The sequence below is a fragment of the Pelecanus crispus genome, chromosome 3, assembly GCF_030463565.1.
Source record: "Pelecanus crispus isolate bPelCri1 chromosome 3, bPelCri1.pri, whole genome shotgun sequence".
Lineage (NCBI taxonomy): Eukaryota > Metazoa > Chordata > Aves > Pelecaniformes > Pelecanidae > Pelecanus > Pelecanus crispus.
This window is the reverse complement of record NC_134645.1, coordinates 28,209,502-28,233,373: the sequence shown is the minus strand read 5'-3', so window position 1 is coordinate 28,233,373 and position 23,872 is coordinate 28,209,502. Positions and strand designations below refer to the sequence as shown.

The following is a 23,872-nucleotide window of genomic DNA, read 5'->3' as shown; positions in this document are numbered from 1 at the left end:
CAGTAAGCTTGCCTTTATGCCTGCAAACACAAGATCACCTTTTCCACCACAACCACCTGGGTCCAGGATATACAAGCATGAGACTGGGTTGCATGGGGCAGAGAACAAGAGGTCCAGTTTCACCCCAGGAAATCACTGTGTTTGTGGGGGTCTCTGACACTGCTCAGACCCAGATTTTTGCTGAGTGCTTACAGACTTGGCTATCTGGTATTTGATCCAGGAATGAGAAAGTCCTGAATGGATCAGATAAAGCTACGTCTTTTTCTGTTGCTAAAATATGCCAGCTCTACCTGTTACAATGTGGAGGTCGAAGAGTTGGGAGAGATGGAGCAAGGTACAGTGATCAGCCTCGAAGACTATTTATTGTACGAGGAATTACAAATCCAGAAGGCTGATTTAGGCCTCCCCCAGTGTTCAAAGGGAAGGTAGACACACAGTTCTGAGATATGTATTTTTTCCCACTGGACAGCTTGAACAAACCTTACCATCAGCTTGGTGAGAAGATAAAAATGCAAAGAAACTCTAAAGTTAGAGAAAGAACCTGTAGCAAATGAGTGCAACTCTGCAATGCCTTACCTTATTCCAGAAGAGCTAACCTATAAAAAAAAAAGAAACCACCATGAGGTATGACTTCTCCAAACTTTAAAGTGTCAAACCTGGCAAGTTTATTGTTAAATGACCATAACATAATATGGCCCTTTTCACCCTACAGGGACTCTCCTAAATGCCTTATAATGAACATTAGGTATCCCAAGAGGATATTCTGCTCACAGAATGACTGACAGCAGTCTTCATAGCAGAGTGAGATATCGGTGGTTTATAATACTGCTAAACACAAAGCAAAACTTATGTTGCCTTAAAGAAGAATCCAATTATCAGATTTATTGGAAGATGTGTCAGTTGATTCCCATTCCACTGATACTACAGACTGTACCAAAACATCTTGTGTTCACCTGCAAGCTCCTTGTTTCATGCTTGCATATTAAACAAACTAAATCATATTTTTACAACTTTCTACAGGATAAAACTGAGAACTCTCATTAACCTCTCAGGGAGATCTGAACCTTCACTTCAAATCAACTACCTTCCGCCCTGTTTTGTTTTTGATTATTTTTCACTGGATTAATTAGTAATTAAACAAAGAGTGTGCTCTTCCTGACTTTCACTTCCTCACTATAATGCAATATCTGTCTCAGTTTATGCAGTGTTGGATTGCTTACTTTGAGAGATTGGTGTATTATATCAAAAGCAAGCAAGAGAAGATGAAAAGCAACAAGAAGGTGATAAGAAAACATAGGACTTGTCTGATAAATTAAAGGTCATATTTTGTTATCAGGAGTTTTAAAAAGATCCTTTGTACTGCCTGTGCACCGTTTAAGGAGCTAATATTGTATGGCTGCTGCTAAAATAGGCAGGAAAATTGATAGAAATCATTAAAGAGGAAGATTAAAGTATAAAAAATGAATTGTTCTAAGTACAGCACCTTGCCCCACATCACTCCAAGAGTGATATTTTGCAGTTCTCCAAGGTAAAAGGACTCAGAACTGTTTCTAAATCATAATGACACAGCATTTAATGTTACTTCTCCTATAGAAATTTAACCAGAAGTTGACTGTAAGCAGTTTCTTATTCAATAGATTTCCAAGAGCTGGAAAATGGAGAATATTTTGACCCTACTGTATCTAAAATTAGCTAGTCTGAGATAGCAACTACTGAATGTGGTGTTCTGACTTTCGCCCAGGTAGCAATCTGAATGATCGTAATTTCATCTTAGCAAAGAGCTGCTATATAGAATGTCTCTTAACAGAAATAACACATTATATAAATGAACAATTGCAAATGGAAAACACTGTGCTCAGCTCTTAGTTTAAATTTGTATTGGTCTGTAATCCCATGAGTATCCAGTACTCAGGTGGAAGCCATCAATAAGAAACATCTTATTAAATATGTGCAAGCCTCTTAATTAAATTTAGTCACACTGCAAGTTCCGAGGATAGAACAGGACAAACTGTCAAGAGGTCATTACTCATATCATTGCATTTTATTGTTGTCAGTGAAAGGCTTTGGGAAATTCTATGTATTTTTTCCATATATTATTTCTGGACCATTTGTAACATGAAAAGTTATCTGAAACAATTAAAAAATCTTCTGGCATTGAATTCTGCTCTTGGTGATGTGATTTATAAGAGAAAATAGAGTGTGGCCTTCAGTTGTGATCACCAAAGCTACTACAACTGAACTGCTCTAGCAGACTGTTTCGAGGCAATGCAGGGTGCGCTGAGGATAATTTCATGGTCATTACGTGACCAGAGACATAAAAAACCCATAAGAAATCCAAGGCAATCAGCATCAACCCTCAACAACACACAAACCAACCTGACCGCAACTACAAATATTAAAAACGTTGATTTCATCTTCTTTCATGAAGCATGAAAATGCTAGATTTAACCACTACTGTGCCCCAAAGTCCTGGGCCATACAGGTGCTTTGTCACACACTACATCTGCCAAGGCTGCATCAGCTTGTTCTCCTGGGGACATGTATGGTTAGACACAAACCCATGGAAACAACAAAAGTGAGGTCATTATTTGGACAAGCCTTTGCCAAGCAGAAGAAACCAAATGCACCCATAAAGATAGCAAATGGCATTTAGGAGATAAAAATCTGTTCTGTGTCAGCAGTGCAGCAAAAAAAGTAGCCCTTGGCCAAAGCAAGCTCCAGACTTTCAGTTCTGTCTAAAAGTGGCATTTCAATTTGTGTATTTATGCCTTGCAGACATTTTACTATAAAAGAATAATCTATTTCAAATGGAAAGGTTTAAACTTGTACACATAGGGCTTTTTTTTAATGCTTTTGGCAAGAAGTAGAAACAGAAACTGTAAATAATAGAAACAGATGCTCACTGAGATAAAAGCAGAGGAGTGCTTTAGGACTGCAGAACTATAATGAGCAGTCCACCACACAATAGCATAATGGCCATGGGTAGACTCCTAGCAGTGATTTAGTTTTATCTGTTAAAAGGTGAAATAATCTGATTCCCTAATTATACATTAAAATAAAGCTTCACTAATATTTTCCATTTAAATTAATCTGTGATATGTAGCACATCACTATAAATTTTTATGATATACAGCTAATTTTTTAAAAATCTGCAAAGTGTTTCCAATTAGCTAAGTATTTTCCCCTTGTGATTATGTTTCACATCAGTTTTTTGTGTAGTCCAACTGAGAAGACTAAGAATTATTGTGAAACATTTTATTTTGCTTTGGGATTCTGATTTTGAAGAAAGTTGAAAACTGCATTGCTCAAATACTCTGGATTTCTATGTCTAAAACTTCTATAGTTTCCTTCTTTTATGATTTAGGAAGTTCTCAAGGAAGGGAAAAGATGGTTGCCATAACATATTTATCACTTTCCTGAAATCTGTGTTTCATGACTTCTGAAATCTGTGTTTCATGACTTCTTGTATTCTCCGTGTAAGAATGGGAGAAAGACCCACTGCTGCAAAAAGCACCTGTGAGGGGGGACAGGTGTGAGAAAGTTTGTCAGTGTTGTTACCAGCCACTCCTATGGAAAGTCCATTTCAGTGCACCCTATTCTGCAAAAGCACTTAAAGACACATTGAACATCAAACACAGAAGCAATTCTCGAGTGCTTTGCTAAATCATGGCCTGAAAAGGCCTTTAAAGCTACAGATCTCTTCTTGGATGTTTTCAGATGGCAGCTGGTGTCAACGTAGCCTTGGACAACTGGAAGAGAAAGCCACCGACTCCAGTGCCAGATCTAACAGGTATGGACCTGACCTGCACCAGCTAAATCAAGGTATCCCAATTCCTTAAGCTCTTGCCCAGAACACACTTTCATATGAGGAGCTACTCTGTTTTAAAGTTAGCAAGGCCACATTTTAGATGGACAATGCAAAGCTGGCAGCTAACTTTCGTGTAGGTCTAAATTTATTGGCTTGATTTTCAGACTTAACCTGAATTGAAACACCAGAATGAAAAAAACAATCAATATTGAACTATTTAAGTGTATATGAATTTGCAAGGAAATATGTAATTGCTAGTCAACTGTCAATATGTTTAATTTTTCATTTTCTTTTACAAAAATCCATTTGCTAATGCAATATCCAAAAAGTAGAGTTGACTTCTACTTTGAAACATTTATGAAATGTTAAATGGGGAAAAGAACAACTTTTGAAAGAAAGTAGCTCTGCTAGCACACTTTACACATCCACTTTTTCTCAGGAAACCACTTGACCTTTTAAAAACATACTGAAACCCACTATGTTGAAGAAATTAAATAAGGATATTATCATCTTTCCAGCTTTATGAATTTTAGTAGCTTCCTAACACAAAGCACTAATGCATTAATAAAATATAATGCAATAAACTATTTAAATTATTTTTATTTTTAAGTGACAGTACTGAGAATGAAGTATTAAATAATCATCTAATTCTAAGCAGATAATACACTAGCAGCTAAAACATGCAGATGGCTTACTAATAAAATATTAATGCATTCCAGTTTAATAAGCATATTTTCAGGACAAAATTCCAGATTCTAAGAAGGAAGGACTACATCGTTCCATCAATCCACTGTCCACCATCACCCATGAAATTACTGCCATGGAATCAATAGATTAGATGGGAAAAGGAAACTGCCTACTGTCCTTGCTTTTATTAATATGTGCATGGGTTTGCCACTGCTTCCAAAGTAGAACGCTAGAAGGTATGAACAAACTTTCGTGGCTAAGGCTGAAGTAAATCCAATTAAGATTAAAACATGTCTAACTGCCAGGATGGATTGTTACCATCAATAAAGCACAAGGCTAAAAGACGGTTCTGACAAAGATTGGAGTAACATCCCGTTTTGTTTTCTGCACAGAACACCCATGGTGCTCATGTCCACAGAGCGATGGCAGATAAGCAAAGTGTACAGACAGCAGATTATTTTTGACAGACTTGCAACATGGCTCATCTCTCCAGCTCAGCTGGAAAAGCTATATGCAGTCTTAGTCCATAGAATGCTCTTTAACTGAAGTCAGCTACTGGAAAATATACATGTAACAAACTGTGAGGTATCAGATAGAATGGCTAAGCAAGCAGCTAACTAATAATCATTTTCCTAGCTACCAGGATTTATGGATGTATAAATATACAAAGCTGAGAAAGAGAAAGATGAGTGATACATTAGGATCAGGGTAGTATTTTCAGCATTCTCTTTCTGCTCTTTTGCAAGCACATTCTCTGTTTAATGCAATAGGACTGACATGTTTAAGGCATTGTATATCTGTTGTTTAGCACAGTAATGTTTCTGGATATAGAAATTATACCTGGAAACATTCTTTCTTCTGATCTGACTTAGTTAATTCCTGGGAAGGTATAGTTATATCTGCATTACAAACACAATGCTACCATAGCATTCTTCCTATATTGATAATACGCTCTTAATACAGACATAGGCATAATCTGATCTGCATATAACAGGACATGAATATTGACCCACTTGATTATGTATTCAGGCATAAAACTATTCTTTGGTTAATTCATAACCTGTAATGGGCTCAAACAGATCTTCCAGGAAAATATCTTCTCCTGATGTGATGACACACAGTAGAGGAAAATCTCTCACCAAGGCTCACTGTTGAAATCATGTGCTCTGTTTCTTGCATGAATTTCTTAGTTCTGGTTACGGCTTTCTAGGAACAGCTAAAGAGCACATTAAGCATCTAGTGTTTTCTCCCCCTGAAAGCACTTATACTGTAATCAAGTAACTGCATGGTTTTCATTTTGACACTATAAATGAGTTGAGATAGCACATCTTTTGGGCTCTTGTTACACACGGACCAATTTTTTTTTCCGTAAAACCACAGACCACAGGTACAGACTTTGATACCTGCTCCAGAGCTGGTTTCAAAGTACTGTAAAGGGTGGTAAAATCATCCCCAATTCTTACAGTTTAGCCTTTTGGGCCCGCAAAGTGACTTCCATAAACTCCTTTGTCACAGCATCACAGGATGTTTCATATGGAGCAACCTGGAAGATGAAACCTCCACAAGTGACTTCTCAGAATTATACATTTCCAGGACATTGTCTGCATTGCCATAAGACTCATACCTAGGCATTTAGCACTGCTGAAGTGCTTTCTGCAACTTCCTTTGAATCGTCCTGGCTTTCCAAGCTATCATGTTCACACACCACATTTGCCCTGCCCTCACTATTATTTATCATTTTTTTTGTCTTTATAACAGTCACACATCATCAGCAATGACTTTATGCAGACTTAACTGGGGTTGTTTAGTCTGGAGAAGAGGAGGCTGAGGGGAGACCTTATCGCTCTCTACAACTACCTGAAAGGAGGTTGTAGTGAGGTGGGTGTTGGTCTCTTCTCCCAAGTAGTTAGTGATAGGACGAGAGGAAATGGGCTCAAGCTGTGCCAGGGGAGGTTCAGGTTGGATATTAGGAAACATTTCTTCACGGAAAGGGTAGTGAAGCATTGGAACAGGCTGCCCAGAGAGGTGGTGGAGTCATCATCCCTGGAAGTGTTCAAAAAATGGGTAGATGTGGCACTTCAGGACATGGTTTAGTCTAGTCTACCCTTGATTGGTTTAGTGGTGGACTTGGTAACGTTAGGTTAATGGTTGGACTGGATGATCTTAAAGGTCTTTTCCAACCTAAACAATTCTATGATTCTATGACTTCCAGGCCACTTATAAAAGTGTTAGATAATTTTGAGCCCAGCACAGAACCCCACTGGACATGTTTCCAGTCAATGAATGCTCCTCACTGATAACTATTTGTTGTCTGCAATATTGAGGTTATTAGCTCAAGCTGACTAATGAAAAATTAACTATATTTACTGCTCATCACTTTTATGATGAATATCCATCAGCTTTGGGACTGACAACGAGATGCACATCTGTGATATGCAGGTTCCCCAAAGTCACTGCAACACTGAACACTGTGGTGGTGCACTTCTGTGGATGGTAATTTGGCTCATAAAAGATGATTTATACACACAGGATACCTGCGAGCACCAGAGAAGTTAAAAAGGGGCAGAGGAACCCTGAAACTGAGCCTGACACTTCTCCATCCAAATCCTTCAGGTGTACCTTATCCTGCCACAGCTTTTTGGAATTGATGGTGCAACCATAGTACTGTCTTCAGTCTGAGTTTGTGTTTTAGTTCAGACAAAACCACACATGAATTTGCATGAGAGAACACTACAGGACTAGAACCCTAAAGTGAGATGCTCAGGAATCCTTTGGTTGAAAATTTCTATGCAGCAATTGCTGTGCTCTGAAAATGAGAGCATATTTTCAAGACTTAGCCCTATACCCAGATACAGTTAACCTTTTAGTACCGTTTGTTCTTTTGAAAAGGGCATATTTATTCTTCTCTCCCTACTGTGCAACTGTAATTTTAAAATTTTAAACCAGTAGTCTATTAATGCCCATCAGTTCTGTAAAACAGGAAAATCAAAATTGTCTTTATATATACTTAACCCTGACAACATTGTGTTTCATTCAGTTTTTTAATGTCCACTAAACTTGATGCTGCACCAGGAAGGCCATTTAACTCCTTAGAAATAGTCCACTGAGAAAAATAAACCATTCACATCTCAGTTAAACCAATTTGTAAAAGCATAATTTCACTGCCTTTAATTCAGTTAACTTCTGCTTGTAAGGGGTTGAAATCAGGATGTCGTTCACAATGTTCTATGCTTCTGGTACAGCAATGGATGTTCAATTTCCGCTTCACATTTATTTGAAATTGTGTGTACTACAGAATCCAGCTCTTGTGAAGCTCATGAGTGTTCTAGGTTATATAAATCATACAAGCTTTTCAGTCTTTTTCTGACAGGTAGGGTAGACCGCTAAAAAGACCCTCTGGTTTAGCTACACCTTGCTAGGGTCAAGGTAACTCTTTGAACGCTCCTGGAACACTCTGAACTTACTTTTAAATGCACAATATAATGCAACAGTCCTGTAGAATTGGTTGTAACCAAGTTGCCGTTAATCATAAATCCAAAGTATTAAAGAAAAATTTATTTTGAAAGTGTGGACGCTGCAGTTTCAGGATGTTTTCTTTTTTAACCAACAGGGCGCAAGACTGCAGAAAGCTAACCATGCTGCAGAATGAAGAGATAGGTGTATGGCTTCTCTCCATGTTCATATACTAGAAAGGGGAGAAAGAGAGTCTAAAGCATATACATACTCGTACGTTCAAGATAGCAATGATTTGTGTCCTCCTGGATACCTGGCTAAAGCGGTTCAGTCTCTTGAAAATATATCTAGGATGGAGCAGGTTGCCATTTTCCCTGCTGCAGTATGGATTATAGTTAGTGCTTCTGAATTGGTTAGTTTGATGGAAGTTCTTATCCTGAAGACATAAAGTATTATTCTGCTGTCACACCTCACAACACCAGTAAAATGTATCTGGGGACACACGCACAAATGTGCCCCAAATAAAAAAATATCTCATCTTCTGAGAGCACCTCAAACACAATAGCACTGCAGAGAAATTAATTTTCTTTTCCATATGATAGATTGTCTGGTTGGAAGGCTTAACACCACATTGATTTGTTCTGTCCTGAGAAAGGCCCCCATTTCAGACTGACTTCAGGGTTGCCCCAGAAGCTAATGGAAACAAACTGCATGGCAGAAGGAACGCACCGCAGAAGCGCGCTATCATACCCTTCTCTTGCATGCTCTATCAGCCACTGGGAGTACTAATGCCAGTCTTAGAGCAAACGCATGTGTATGCCCATCAAGTAAGGCATCTAAAGTGAGGGGCACAGTCACAACCATTCCAATATTTATTCACTTAAGTGTTACACAAAAGTAATTTTACTGAAGTCAGTGAGTGGATATTGGTTTGGCTTAGTGAGTGACACGTTATGTAAAGTCCCGTGTAATCTTGAAGGAGACGGCTATGAACCTACTAGAGGGCAGGCTGAAAGGAAAGAGAAATAGAGGAATCTGGTGTTCAAAACATTGCATTGACAACACGGTCATGCCACTGGGAAAGAAAAGAATGACAAATATTGATTCTATCACAGATATCAGCACTGTATTGTTAAAGAAGCTACCGAGTAGCTAAAATTCCTTGGTATTGATTGAATTGTTTTCTTTTTAACCAACACCACATTAATCCTCCACTTTGAACTTATCCTACTACATTGGATAAGTTACGATACTCCAGGTTACATGGAAAACATATGTCAAACCAAATAAAAGTGTGCAAAAGAATCCCTACATATTTGCAATGTTTCATCTTTCATGATCTGACTTTTACTGGGATCGTTAACAGATAATGGCCTTCCTGAAGAGGTGAACGGGACCAGCTGTGACAGATTTGCCATGTCTCATTCTGAGATTTGTTTTCACTCCCACTTTCTTCCTCTATCTTGAGTCCCCACAGCTGTGGTCTTCTTCAGAAATTCCATTTCCATATCACCCCTGTGCCTAATTATGGTAAGCGGGTATGGGCACCATCCTCTGCCACAAGATGCAAAAAGAGCAGATTATCTGTTTCTTTCAGTATTTCAGAACACCTTTTTCTGAATCACTGCTCATTTGACATTTCTTTCTCCTTCTAAACTAGATGCATTGTGCCATCTTGCTGTACTTAACTGAAAGGTGTTATACCTTCTGTGATCAAGTCATGACAACCATGCCACGCATTTTATCAAGATCTGAATTTAATTACAGGATCTATCAATTCTAAGAAGGGGTGAGCCTTTGTATTTCACCAGGATATCCAAGATGAAAAATAAAGGAAAAAAGAAAATCTGTCTGCAGACTTAAAGAAGCATTATTATATAGCATTATCTGACAGAAAACCTGATAAGCTGTCAAATTAAAAAGCTGATTTGGGAAACTTTACTGAAACCACTTTTTGAAAAGAGACATACTCTAGTGTCTCGTTTGGTTATCACCTAGGCTCTTTATTTAATGAAGACAGCAGGATAGAACAATTTCATAATCTCTCAAAGGGCAGGAGTGCTTTAAAAAAAAAAAAAATATTGACTTTGGATAAGCTGAAACAGAGTTTCACCCAAAGAGAATGGGGAAAATAAATTGCCATTTTTGTTAGCATCAATTTTGCACATGAACAATAAAATTATACTGAAAGTAAGACCTAGAGAAATGCTGAAAAATACATTTCATCATAGCCAAAGAGTAGTCAGAGCTGTATGAATCAGAAAAAGATGCAAGAAATGAGTTGTGCAGTTACATGTTGGCAAAGGTAAGGTAGCATGCTGGCCTAGTTACATCCATCACTTAACTGCTGGTTTGTGGCTCAGTAACTAAGATTAATTTTTAATCTATTTTGAGCAGAGAAATGAGAAAACTATTTTGTGAAAAGACATACAAGAACAAAGTGGAAAGTGTTTCGTTTGGAAACTGAAAGAAAATTTCTAAGCGCAGGAGTTTTCTCCTAAGTTACCCTCTCAGACAAGCAATTTATGCAAAGAAACAGACTTGACCCAGTCCATTTTTCTTTCTCATTTCTTAAGCTCTTCTATCACTAACATAACTTTTAAATACACATGGGGAAAAAAGAAATGGGAATGGGGAACCCCCCCACCCCAAACCGCTAATCCTTTAGAGGGGAAGTGGACCATTGATTTAAATACAGCTCCATTAATATTTTGTTTAGCATTCTAAACATTCTCAGATCTTACTTGTTTTTTGACTGCTAAGGAAAAAAAATCAATGAGCTGTCTACAGCATTAAGTCTTTCTCTTGAGCCAGTGCAATTGAATTAAAAATATTTTCTATAAAAATTCAAATGATCTCACCTGTCTACATTATCTTTCATATATCAACTTTTATTTTACTGTTATAATGCATATTCAACAGACCAAGTTGATTTTTTAACTTCGGGACAAGAATGAAAAAATACTTTGATCATTACATAAGATTAAAAAGTTGTTTAAGCTAATGAAGATTTTACAAAATCTCTCACTAGAAAAAATGCAAATAAATTGCATAAAACCCTAAAGGTTTCATTTTTAAATTTTAGAAAATGTAAAAATTTGGGGGGTTTAAATGCTTCTCTTAAATATTTTTTGTTGTTCTTTAAATACCTTTCATTTTGCATTTTTTCATTTTGTTTTTTCATTGCACGTCAAAGGAAGTATACATTGTTTTTTTAATTCTTCATTCACTAATCTTTGTCAATTATCTTGAAATCTTCTCTAGTACAGCCAGTTTGTATGGTTTCTAACTTTTTTATTATTTTTAAAAAATCAATGTTAATAAATATATAACTTAAGGTTTAAATGGTCATACTTCAAATGAAAAAATCAGTGGATATACTCTGTTGATTTTCATTAGGTGGGAATCTGTGCCTCTGATCTCCCTAAGCCGGGGTCTGATCCATGAAGGAACTTTGCTTTTACCACCAGGGTTGCGTAATTTCTTCCTGAATGTTTTCACATATAGAACTTTGTCAAAGACTTTGTGCAAATTAAAAAAAAAAAAAATTATGTTAACTCATTCATATTTATGCCCCATTATCTCCTATCAAACCAGAATAGGTTTAACTACAATAGTTATCAGCAGACATTTCCAGACAGAGACCTCAGTATAAACAGACCCTCAGGGAGGTGTGACTCCATGGACACATGAAAGGCCATAAAGAACACTGATGAGTTTTGCTTTCCAAATCTGGGAGGATGAGACATTACTTGGTGACCAAGGAACTACTGACTTAACTGGTATTTTTGCCTTCTCCTCTTACTAATTCCATGGACTAAATATTTTAGACCCACATCTATAGTCTGATTTTATACATATGGCATAAATTTATACATAAAGTGTTCACTTGCACTGTATAATTCATCTTCTACATATTCCCAGATGGAGAGTTCCTGAGAAGTCTTCCTGTTCTTTCCAAACACTGTTCTCTCCAAGGGAAGCAAAGTATTATGAGATGTCCTTGTTTCATTGGCCCTGCTACTTTCTCACAGCAGGAAAATGACACATAAAACAGGAGACATTGGGCAGTATCTGTTTCACAGAAGCTTAATTGCTGTGAGGAAAACTTAAGACTTTTCCATTGCATTTTCCCCCTGGGCAGAAAGGTAGTCTTTGTTTTGTCTTTGGAAGCATTGCCCCCACTAAGTAATGAGAGACTGCTCCAAGTTTGTGAGCTTTGCAGCTCATCAGAAGAGGGCATTCTTGATATCCTTTCTGTCCACCACTGGGATTGACTAATCAGGATGACAGATCTGACGATAGCAGCATCAAAACTCTGACCATAGCAAAGGAAAGTACATGAGAGAGAATCAAGATGTATTCTTTCCTCCAAAGAAGGAAGCAAGTGAGAAAAAAGGTAAAGGTGATGTGTTGCTGGACAAATAAATAGGAGTCGGAAGGCTTATATTATTTCAGCGTAGAAACCCCCCTGAAAATCCCATGTCCTAACACCGGTGGCCAGGGAGGTTTGAAAAATTACCCTATGGCAAATGCAACACAAGGCAAATACTGAGTGACCATTTATTTGTTAGGTTCCTACCTCACCTTGACCATTATAATTTTGCATGGATGTGGTGATAACAGGCTGTCTGTCCATTTTAATAGAATATTTGAAGATATGTTTGTGAAAGAGTTCAAGATCTCTCCTGGCCACCACACTTATGCCTGAGGAACAGATCTTTGATTTTCTTCAGAAGTGGCTGTAGGGGCTTGAATTTGGAAGGTATTTCTAAGCCAATTGTATGCATGTTAGATACCTACATGGATTGCTTGGGAAATATTAATCCAATATGGAGAAAAAAATGTACCGACACAAATGTCTCCCATTAATTTTATGGTCAATCTGAACACACAAAACCAAGACAAATGGATAGCACTTATCCTAAATAGGATCCATGGTAATAGCCGAATCTTAGCATTTATCTTTAAGTCAGGTGTATCCCATGAAAAAATGGCAGACGCTTTGTCTATTTTCCAGAATACAGGGACCAAGAGAAGCATTTGAATGAGACATCCCCTTCCCCTAGCCCTTGGATGTTCTGCAATAACAACCTTTAGCCCACAGATCCAGAGAAGGTCCCTAAGACAACCTGTGTGCTCTCAGATGTTTAACCTTATGTGATAAAGAAAAAAAAAAAAAAAAAAGACACTCATGCTGTCAGAGCTAGGTCTGTCAGACACATCCCTGACAATGTCTGCTGACCCATGGGGTACAGGAGGACAGCTGTGACTAAATTATGCTTTTCTAAGGCTGACCAGAGATCCAGGGATCATAGAATCATAGAATGACAGGGAAGACTTTGTTTTAGATATTTGCCTACATCAGACTGTATCTTTCAGAGTGCTGCAGGATCCCAGGAACTGCTGAGTATTCCCAGCAGTCTGAACAGCTTTGAAACCATAGACCAGTTGGCCAATATCTAACAGATCATCTTATAACCAGAAAATTCTGCATCAGTCTGATTTATGATGGAAGTTCTGAAGAGTAGGTTCCCCCCGCTGGTAAAATGATTGGTTGCACCGTGTTTTTTAAAAAGAATCAGCATTGGGCAAACTGCTTTTGACTGCAGAAAGTGTAGACTTATTCACAGAGAAGTGATTCTGAAAATCCTTTACAATAAATGGTGATTATTCTGGTATTAGAAAGTCACCTAGCTTCTTTCAATATACTTTCCCAGACTTGTAAAATGCACACCCTTCACTACTAAGGAAGGAAAATTAGAAAATTGAGAAAATTGTTTTTCTTATTAAATAGATATGGTTATGATCACTGCTGTGAGAAAGATACTCCCTGCCCGCCCCCCGCCATTTGATTTGTTTTGAAACAGATTTTCTTCCAGGTGAGGAAGAAAAGGTTGTTTCAAATCAAATGAAATGCTTTGTTCTCAGATTACCTAAATCCTCTATAAACATTGGGCAATCCTGACATGAAAAGTCAGAACATTTTATTTAGAAAATACTGAAATTAATAATTTGACATTACTAAACCCAATTTCCTATTATTTTGTTTTTCCTTTGGCTATAATTGTTAGTTCAGTTTGACCCAAATTAAAAAGTCCTTTGGTTTCCTATCATAAATGCAATCTACATTTCAGTGTAGAATTATTACCTGACTGAAGTTATAAGAGCAGCCTGTTCACAGTAGTAGCTGGAGTTGCTACTATGGTGCAGTTCCATCACCATAACAGCAGCCAGCTGGTCAGGAAGGGCAATTAAAACTAAGTTGTGAAGCAGACAAGATAAGCCATAAGGAGTAGAAAGGATCTACATGGAAAATGGGGTTAGTCTATTGATTAGGAACTCTGACTGCACAGTCAGCAGTTTTCTCATTCGTGTTTAATATGATCGGAAATTAGGCTGCATCCAGATCAGTTAATGGGAAATTACTATCTGAAAAAGAGGCCAAGGTGAAATATTGAAGTTCTTTGGGAAGATGCAGAGGGATGATAATAATTCAGTAAAGAGACTTAACATTTAATTTAGTTAAGAAAGATGAAATATACAAATCCAGTACAGATCTGGGCATCTTAGTCAGCTATCAAAAAAATACAATAGGCCATTCTCAATCATAGGGCTACCCACCAGCCACTGACACAGTGAGAAGTGGGAAAACAGGACAAACATTTAATAAAGGGCAGAAATTGAAGTGTGCATCCTCATAGCTCTAGCATTGCACTCAGAGAAATAGCAAGAGAGAAACTTTGGAGTAAAAAAAAGGCTTTGATGGGAGTCTGGAAGAACATAGGTACCTAAATCTAAACCTCTGTTTCTGAAAATCATCCGGCCATTTGAGGACACTGAAATCTTCACATCTGCCTGGGACTAAAACGCATTTATTCCCCACTATACTCCAAAAAACAGCCAGCCACCTTTACAAGGATAATCATCCTCTACCACTGGCCACCCCCACCTCTTTTTCTTTTCCAGCTCTCTCATTTCACATCTACTCAGATACAAACTGAAGGTGCATTGGCCCAGAGAAAACATAACACTCAAGTCTAGTGGGACGGAGAATGATGTACCAGAGAAACACGCTAGATCCTACTCATCTTCCAGGGTCATTTCTGCATTTTAGGCAGCTCTAGGATAAAACACACAAAGCAGCCATGGAAGCCCTATGGAGCATTGCCATATGATACTTTTTGCAAGGTGTTTACCTCTCTGACTTCTCATAAAGCAGTATTAGATAACCACGTGTATTGCACCAGCTAGAGAACCCTTTGCGAGAGCACTAAACTCTGGGCAGCTCCTGAGACCCAGGCCTGAGTTCAGACTCCCTACAAATCCCATATAGACTTGTGGCAATCAGGGCCACAGCTCTTTTTCAAAAGATGCTCGCCTTGAATATCAACAGGCATGTCCACAGCATCCTCCTAGCAGGTGATGCAACACTGACTGTTATTGGGCCTTGGGTGCCATTCTGTACAGCAGTTAGATGGGGCTGTGGGAAGGCTGCACAGGCAATGAAACTGGAAAATCCTGAGACTCTGACCAGAAACTCAGAAAATCTTCACCCAATATTTTAAGACGCCGATCACAAACAAGCAATGTCTTGTAGTCGGACACTCCAACCAGAAGTGCAATTCAGAGTATAATCTTTCCTTGTAAGGAAAGGAGAATTGATCTGTTGGTATGCTTTAGGCAACCTACTGAATTTTTTAAAATATTGTTTTAGTTTTTAAAAAAGGAAATCCATCATATTTAAGAATAGCTAACTTTAACTAATTAAGCTGCTAATCTTGTTTCCATTCTTAATTTTAAAAAACCCAGAAGTAGGAGAGATAAGCCTGTGCTTATGTACAGTGGTGAAGGCACATTAAGAAATTATGCAGAAAGAAACAATTCAGAAAACAGGCACAAAGCAAAAAAGAATATTCTTTCTAGCACTGAAATGAAAGCTAGTAAGCCCTCACTCGTGCACATGGGATCAAATTCAGTCCGTATTGTACAACTGCAACATGTCTTCCATCTAAAACATGAGCAAAGAGCAAGTTAGCTGGTTAACGAGTATGGCCAGGTACCACTGCCAGTCCCTAAAAACAGCAACACCAGAAGCACATCTAAGTTGGATGCAGCAGCATTTGCCAAAATGTATTGTCTGATAGCTTTAAGACATCACTTTTAAAAGACTACTTTTAGAACTGGAATGACAACTTTGAACATGGTGCCATTAATATCTTCAGAGCAGTATCAACCTTGCTCAAAGGCAGCATAGTCTTCAGAACAAGCCTGCATTTTTTCTAAAAGGTACATCAATACCAGCCTGTGAAGAAAGTAGTGTTTAAAATGGTTTTAAATGAAGAATGCCAAATGTGATGGAGCAGCATGGAAACGTAAGAGAAAGGTATGGCTAGGTGCTCTCATGCTGGGAAGGGAGAAGAGACGGAAGGTGAAAAGAGGGAGGACGGATTTCAAAAGCAATGCTATGGCATACAGGAGCCATAAAATATTACTATAGGAATGGCAAAGAAAATTAAAGGCCAACAGCAGTCTTGGAAGATCCAGCAGTAAAGCAAGCCGAAGGATTCTGTACCTCAACTATTGAAGCAACCGAAAAAGCCTTTGAATGCAGTTTGCGCATGGATTGCTAAAAGAAGCTCAAGAAGCTCTAATTTTTTGTTTTCTTTTTTCAAAGAAAACATCCAACCTCCTTCCAGTCCAGTAATCCCATCACAAGGAAATCACTTTATTTTCTAAATTGATCTATGTTCAGTATAAACAAAGTCTGTGTGCCACTATCTTTAGAACTCAACTGCAGTTTGTCCTTGTTGCAGCCACCTTGTATTTTCATGAAGAAAAATAACAGAGAAGAAAAACAAAAACATTTTCATGCTCATCATTCAGGTGAAAAACAAAAGAAACAAAAGAAACCAAAAAAAACCCCCAAACCTATTTTTTTCCATTCTGCTACATAGGTCTTGAACACAAACTAAGACACACTCCTCCCCAGCTTCCACAGGTTTATTTTACCAAACACTGCAAAAGTTAGAAAACAAGGAGGGTAAGGGGGAAAGAGGAATATCTGAAAGATCACAGGACATATTCCATTCAGTATCCCCTTTTCCCTCGAGAGTTTATTACCTCTCAGAGACGTGTCTAACTTAAAGCCATTAATTGTTTCTAACTGCCAGAACTGTCACTCTTTCATAACGCATTAGCATACAGGACTTTTTAACAGCTCCTGCTATACATAATTTCATTTGCAATGCACACTTAATTTTTATTTTAAATTCTAAATTATTTCCAGTAAATTATATGAAGGTTGTTATTTCACCTGTGGAATTTTTTAGAGTTATTTTTATTTTTTCAAAAGTCAGGTGAACAGCTGGACTACAACTCAAACACCAACTAAAAAAATCCCAAATACTAAATACTAATAATTAGTACAGGGAATGGCTTATGCATTCCTTATTAGTGAAACATACACCCCCATCCCACTCCACCCCCAAAATGAAGAATTTTCTACTTTTAAAGAGATAAATCAAAACTGTCATTTATGTAATAGCAAATATGCAAACCAGAATACCTTTCACTTACATCTCTGGATTTGCTGCCTTTTGTTTAATAATGTAAACACACACACCAACTGTTAACAGATAACATGCAGATTTGTAAGTTACCATTAACAGCCCAGTAGTCCTATTCAATAAGAAAGGGATTGCGTATCTGAAAAACCTGTTGCCTTTAAAAACGAATAAAATTAGTAACACAGTAATCTTCAGTGCGTGGCATTTGCATAAAAGTAAACGTGGGCCTGATCAAGGCAACTCTATATTCACACAAGCGGTCCAATTCAAGTAACCAGCATCACTTGCATAAGTAATATCCTATAGTTTGCATTTTAAGTTAAGACATCTTAATTTGGATGGTTGGTTGTACGACTAACTGATACACCTTTTGATTTATGCCTGTTGGAACACATCTGCTAAATTCATAAGCTTCAGATTGCTTTAATAACAACTTGTAATTAAAAGAATACAGACAACCTTTTCCTCAGTAAGTGTTTTACCCCATCACTTTGGTGAGATCAATTTGGAAGTCACTTTACTGAGTAGCTTTTGTCAAAGCCTTTTTTTCCCCCTAAAACAATAATCCAATAAAAACAAGTGAAAACAAGAAACAAAACCACTATTTCATGCCTTTATAACTGTATTTTTCCACTTCCAGTAATAACTGGAATTTGTGCTTTTAACTCACTTCGGAAATGCCATCATCATAAACTGCACATTGCCCAGGACTCTTTAACTACTTAATTAGCTACTAACACACTGTGAAGGAGCTGACTGTTGTATTAGAAGAGAAGCAAAATGAGCCACGCATCCCCCACCCTCTTACTCACAAGCATTTGTGTAAGCCCTTACCTGCTGGGTAACGTTCGATAACTGGCCAGTTGTCCACCTGTAACGTGGCATTGCCACCACTTCTTGTAAAACGTACTACATGGTATTTTCCATCATTAATGATTGCGTTGATCTCTTCAATAGAGATGTCATCGGTTCCAACATTAAATTTAACTCCAATTTTTCCCTGGTGCTGCATTTAAAAAAAAAAAAAAAAAAAGAAAAAAGGAAAAAAAAGAAAAAAAAGAAAAAAGAAAAGGAAGAAGAAAAAGAACAACTAATTAAAAGTTGTTTTAGTAAGAAATAGAGACAGTGTGTCATACAGGGAAAGATTTCTAACAACATCTTCCCTCCTCAGATGTAACATCTGAAGGCTTGCATGTGGCAGTGACAAGCCTCCCGACAGCTCAGTAAGTCCAGGACGTCTCTTTGAAGGATAATTGATATTCCAAATGAGTTATTTCACCAAATTGAGTTCCCTCCTTTTCTAAGAGATTCAGACCAAGATGAGGAGGAGGAAAGCTCAAGTTTTCTTTCTTCATCCCCTCCCTCACCTCCATGAGGATTAGACACCATTTTTCCTTTTAGGCTTTCAAAGCAGAAAGCCTTACAGTGTCACCTGGAAGAGCTATGAGGATTTTTTTTCTATAAAAGCCAAGGCCCAGCCCTACATCTCCTTTCTCCAAACCTCATTCATACTCAGAGTCTTCACAAATGATAACAACGGAGGAAAATTTTTCTTTTTTTCTAATGGAGAGTTTTTTGCATCACATTGTAATAGCTCCAAATCATTAAGATAAGAACACGCTGATTGACTAACAAGGAGTTTCCTGATCAGAGCCAGAGAGGGGTGAAAGGCGTTTGTGACACAGGGACAGCACCTTGTTCCCACTAAGGACCGAGACACCTTTTTTCTGGGATTTGCCTGTAAGCTCCTGTGCCTGAGCGCACCTAGGGCGAAGGGGACTTTGCACGCATATTCAGACTCAGGACCAAGGCTGTAGATTTTCCAGGTGGTTGCAATATTAGCACGTTTTCATTTTTATTGTCTTCTAATTATTAAGATGTTCATTCTAATGGGACATCTACATTTTAACAAAGTCTTTTAATGTCTACTAAAAGTTTAACTTAAAGGCTTCGTGATACTTTTTTTCTCCTGTAAAATCAATTCTATTGCTGAATAAGGACACATTGAATTAAGGAGAAAAAAAGAAAAGCACTGCACAGTATGAGATTAGGGTCTTGTGCATAATAAGTGGCAATTCTATGTGAAATTTCATGTCATTGGTACTGGTACATCCTTCTTAAGAGTTAAAAAACTTCTTTAAGTTTTTACACTACCAGATGAAACACAATGAAACATTTCACTTTGTAACTCTTGGTCATTCACATCAATCCTTCTAGAACCAGCTTCACCTCTCCTGCATAGCTTTTGCGTCTGCTCCCTCTTTCTCTTACTACCCTGGCACCACTCTCTAGAAAGTGTATCCTGCAGCTTCTCATCTTTGGAAGTCTCCCAAGCGAAGAACTCAGGAGTTCTTCCACTTTATTCTATTCTCTTTTTAAATACCTGACTTCATTTTCCAATAGCTTGCATATTCCAGTTACACAGCTGAGCAGCTGCTGAACACCTTTGGAGAAAGTCCCTCAACGCTCTGGCACTATGCTATCACCTCTTCAGCTATGATCTTTTTTAAAACAATAAAAGGACCAGTCCCTGCTGAGATTTGCAGAATGACTCTGAAAAGTATTTTTTCTTATTTGCTTAAATCATGTTCTAAACGTTCCTCTTCTTTTCCTTGCAGATTGTTTAAACATTTCTCTATTGGCTGGTCCTACTTTTCCATGCCTATAGGGTGTCAATAAGGGATCCACCTCGTCCAGCACATGGTCACCTCCTTTTGCCTCTCATGTGAGTTGCAGAGCAATCTCCCAGTTATCTTGGGAGAGTAACTGTAGCTCTATTTTATTTCAACTGGTTCAGCTATAACTCAGAATAGAATTCACCCATTTTCTCCCATGGATGCAGTAGCTTATTTGCTTCACCTGTTTCATTCATATGCTTACTCTCTTTATACAGAAATGTATACAAAGAAATACAACATTGCCCTAGCTCTAAAGCAATCTCATCTTCTACTAATTTATGAAATGCAGAAGAAAGCATATAATGAGAATGGCATATGCACCTTTTCACAGTACTTTCAAGAAATCAAAGGCTTTGAGGATTAAAAAAGGTGACTAATTTTACAGTGATTCATAATTATACTATTCATAACCTGCACTTTATATACCTGCTTTCCTATTTGCTATATATATGTATATACATATATTATTTTAGAACAAAAAATGACAAGGAAAAAAAACCTCCTTGGAGTCAATAGGACAGATGCAAGCAAAATGAAGTGGCATAAAAGGCAAATATATCAGCAGCTTTTCCAAAATAAGAGAATGTGGTGCTGCAATGGTTACCAAGTTACCATTTGTAAATGGCCAGGTACTGGCAAGTGAAATGAATGCTTTACAGACTTGAAGGCAGACCTTTAGCCTTACTTGATACATGCACACTTTTTAGTGAAAAAAGCAAGTTTCCCTGAATTCCCTACATTTGTACAGAAGTACTGCGCACAGACACCAAACACGCAGCTGCAATAGCAAAGAATGTCACCCTAATAGTTGATAACCTACTATAGTGATTTTTTGGGGCTCTATTTCCAATATATTTGTGTAGCTGAGAACATGAAAAACTCCATATTCAAAGGACACATTTCATTTTTTCACACTTCTCCAGCACCTGTGGGCATTTATGTAACTTCCCATAAAACAAGGAAGCAAACCTGGGTTTCAAGTTTAAGTCTTCCTTATTATTATACCCATATTTAAGTTTGACTTTTGAATATCACGCTTAACGTGATGTGGACTACAACCCCATTGCACACAGCCCTTTAGAACCACAAAATAAAATATCTTGCAAAGACCTGACAGTACATGGGCCCAAAGAGCTGATGACACTACCGCAAAGCAGTAAGTCACCATCTATCAGCTGAGTTGCAATAAGCACCTCTGTATGCAGACAGTGGTTTTTTAAGCCCTTGCATAATCATGCAGTAGTTTGACTCACTGTACTCTTCCTTCATTGCAAGATCACCGAAGTCTCATTATTTTTCATTTGTCATTGGTTAAGACCATGTGCACATACAGTTATTGTGGATCAGCTGATATACAGCAACCTGCTGAGATATCCCGATATCAGCCCTCAGCCCTGTGATGCTTAATATAACAGGCCTATAGCCCATTAGAAAGAACTGCTTTTTATTTTTCCTTCTTTTTGGAGCAACATGGTAGTACGGAAAGGGGAGAGACTAATAAAACTGAAGCGTACTAAATTATTACGTCCGCTTTGCCAGCTTCAGTTGCATAATGCTGTAGCAAAAATTTCCCTTTATCACTTGTTCATTCATAATAATCTTAAAGTTTTTCTTCCTATCAGAAATGGCCTCAGACAAATGCTGAATGAGAGGTTCCCTCTTCAGCACCCTGATGGTGGGCACTACTGGAATGCCTATGCATTACTAAGTACCGCAATAAGTCAACATTACTGTTGAATGACGCCATCCTTGCCAGTGACCTGAAACAGCACAGCATTTCAGGCCCGTATTTCTAGGAGGTTATGTTTGCCCACTAGCAAAGATGATCATTTCAGAGCTCCTCTGGTAAAAATTAGATCTGTACACAGGGCCTGTAGAAGTCCACCAGGCTGTTTACGGTTCTTAGCCTGTGTTTTATTTTTCCCAATCTCACCCGGTTGTGAGAGAACATAGCAATGAAATCAATTCCTTTTCCTACGGTGCCTTTATCTAATCTGAACTTGGAAGGCCACAATAACAGAGTGGAGACATGTAGGAGGTGGAAGAGTCTCCAATATTATTTCCAAGACAGGCCAGAAGAGAGGACAAACCTTCCCGAGAAGAGTGAAGCATTTCAAGAAGTAATGTAAACACTGTTTTCTGTCTTTGGAAATGATTTTGAACTTCAAATCAGAAGGTGCTATGAATGCTGCTACAACCATCACGTCATCACCACCGCTCCCTGGGAGAAAGCAGCGCAAAGACCTCCAATTCACCTACAGAACAAGCCACCTGACATTCTGAGTCCCAACCAGCAGCTCTTCAGAAAAGCTAAACTTTTGGTTTGAAGGTGCTTTGGCTATTCCTGAGGCCAGGGTGACTTTCTCTCCACAGCACCACACAAGCAGATAAACTCATTTGGTATTACCTAACGTACCCCTACACATAACTGCAATGTAGGCTTTGCCTACAGTTTAACCTCTGCTGTCCAACCCCTTGTAGGAGTCCAGGCTCACGGGGTAAGGATAAATATATTAACAGCCTCAAAGCAGTTCAATAAAAGCACGTTTAGCTCCAATCCTACATTCCTAATGTGCTCTGAAATGCTAGGAGTTTTGATTGCTCAGACATTATAGGCTTGTGTGCATGCATGTGTTCAAAATATTTTGTCTTCAAAAGCACTGGCAGCTACTATTGTAATCTAGCAACTCCAGTGGATTATTTTCAAGCATGTTTTATGAATTGTGTACTCTAAATACTTCTACCTTGGCTTTAACAGGATTCTGATGAAGCACCAAGAATGCTGATGAACCTGAGAACCAAGCAAGAAACGTGAAATGCAAATCAAGCCGACAGCTGACAGCGCAATTTGTTCCCTGTTGGACCCTAGTCCAGTGCTACTGATCTGCCAACTCCAAATGCTGTAAAACCTATGCTAGTATAGTGTGTATATATATCTATCTCCAGAATAATGATATTTCCTATAGCATCAGCAAGGTTTTACTGCTCTCTGTAGTAATAATTCTGGAATCAGTCAAACATGACCGTGTGCAAATTTGGCACAACAGTACTTTTAGAAAAGACCACAGACAACCTAAGCTCATAACACTTACAACCTTTAACCACTTCCAAAGAAAAGTAATAATATCGTGACTCCCACAGGTGAACAAATGGGGGGGGAGAGCGGGGGAATCAAGCATACCAGCTTGCATCTTATAGTGTCAGTCCCTGAGGCACAACTTTCTGGTGAATGTGATAACAAAGTCTTAGAAGTAACTGATGGTTGACTTTGATTTTATTGAAAAGTAGATTTCTTGAGTTTTATTAAGATGAGTGAGATCAGTTTCACTCAAATGTGAGCAGAGGATAATATTCTATATTATAGAAATATATGCAAAATAATTAAAATAATTTCTGATTTTCTGAATCATGTAAGGAAATGCATATGTAAAAATAGAAATGTTTGCTTCAGGAAGTGAAGGGAGGATGCATAATGGACAGAAGATACATTTGAACTCCAAGTTTAATTGAGTAACTACATATATTTTAGTCTAATGATCCATCAGTATTTTTTATTACCATCTAGTATCTTCCAGAGGAAATGTTTCCTGGGAAACATAAATATAAAACGTCTGAGAAGAGTTCTTTGAATGAATCCATCTTTTATATTCCAATGAAAGAAGTTAACTTTCTGGATA

The 23,872-nt window shown here is 38.0% G+C and overlaps 1 protein-coding gene across 21 annotated transcripts in view; it reads right to left on the bottom strand.

Moving 5' to 3' along the window:
- The window catches only part of NRXN1 (neurexin 1), a 728,426-nt gene that overhangs the window by 104,904 nt on the left and 599,650 nt on the right, over window positions 1-23,872 (bottom strand). For all 21 annotated transcript variants that reach the window (XM_075708526.1, XM_075708515.1, XM_075708516.1 and 18 more), the window contains one exon: window positions 18,352-18,523. In XM_075708526.1, the coding sequence (XP_075564641.1) occupies window positions 18,352-18,523 (172 nt within the window). The remainder of the gene's footprint in view (window positions 1-18,351; window positions 18,524-23,872) is intronic.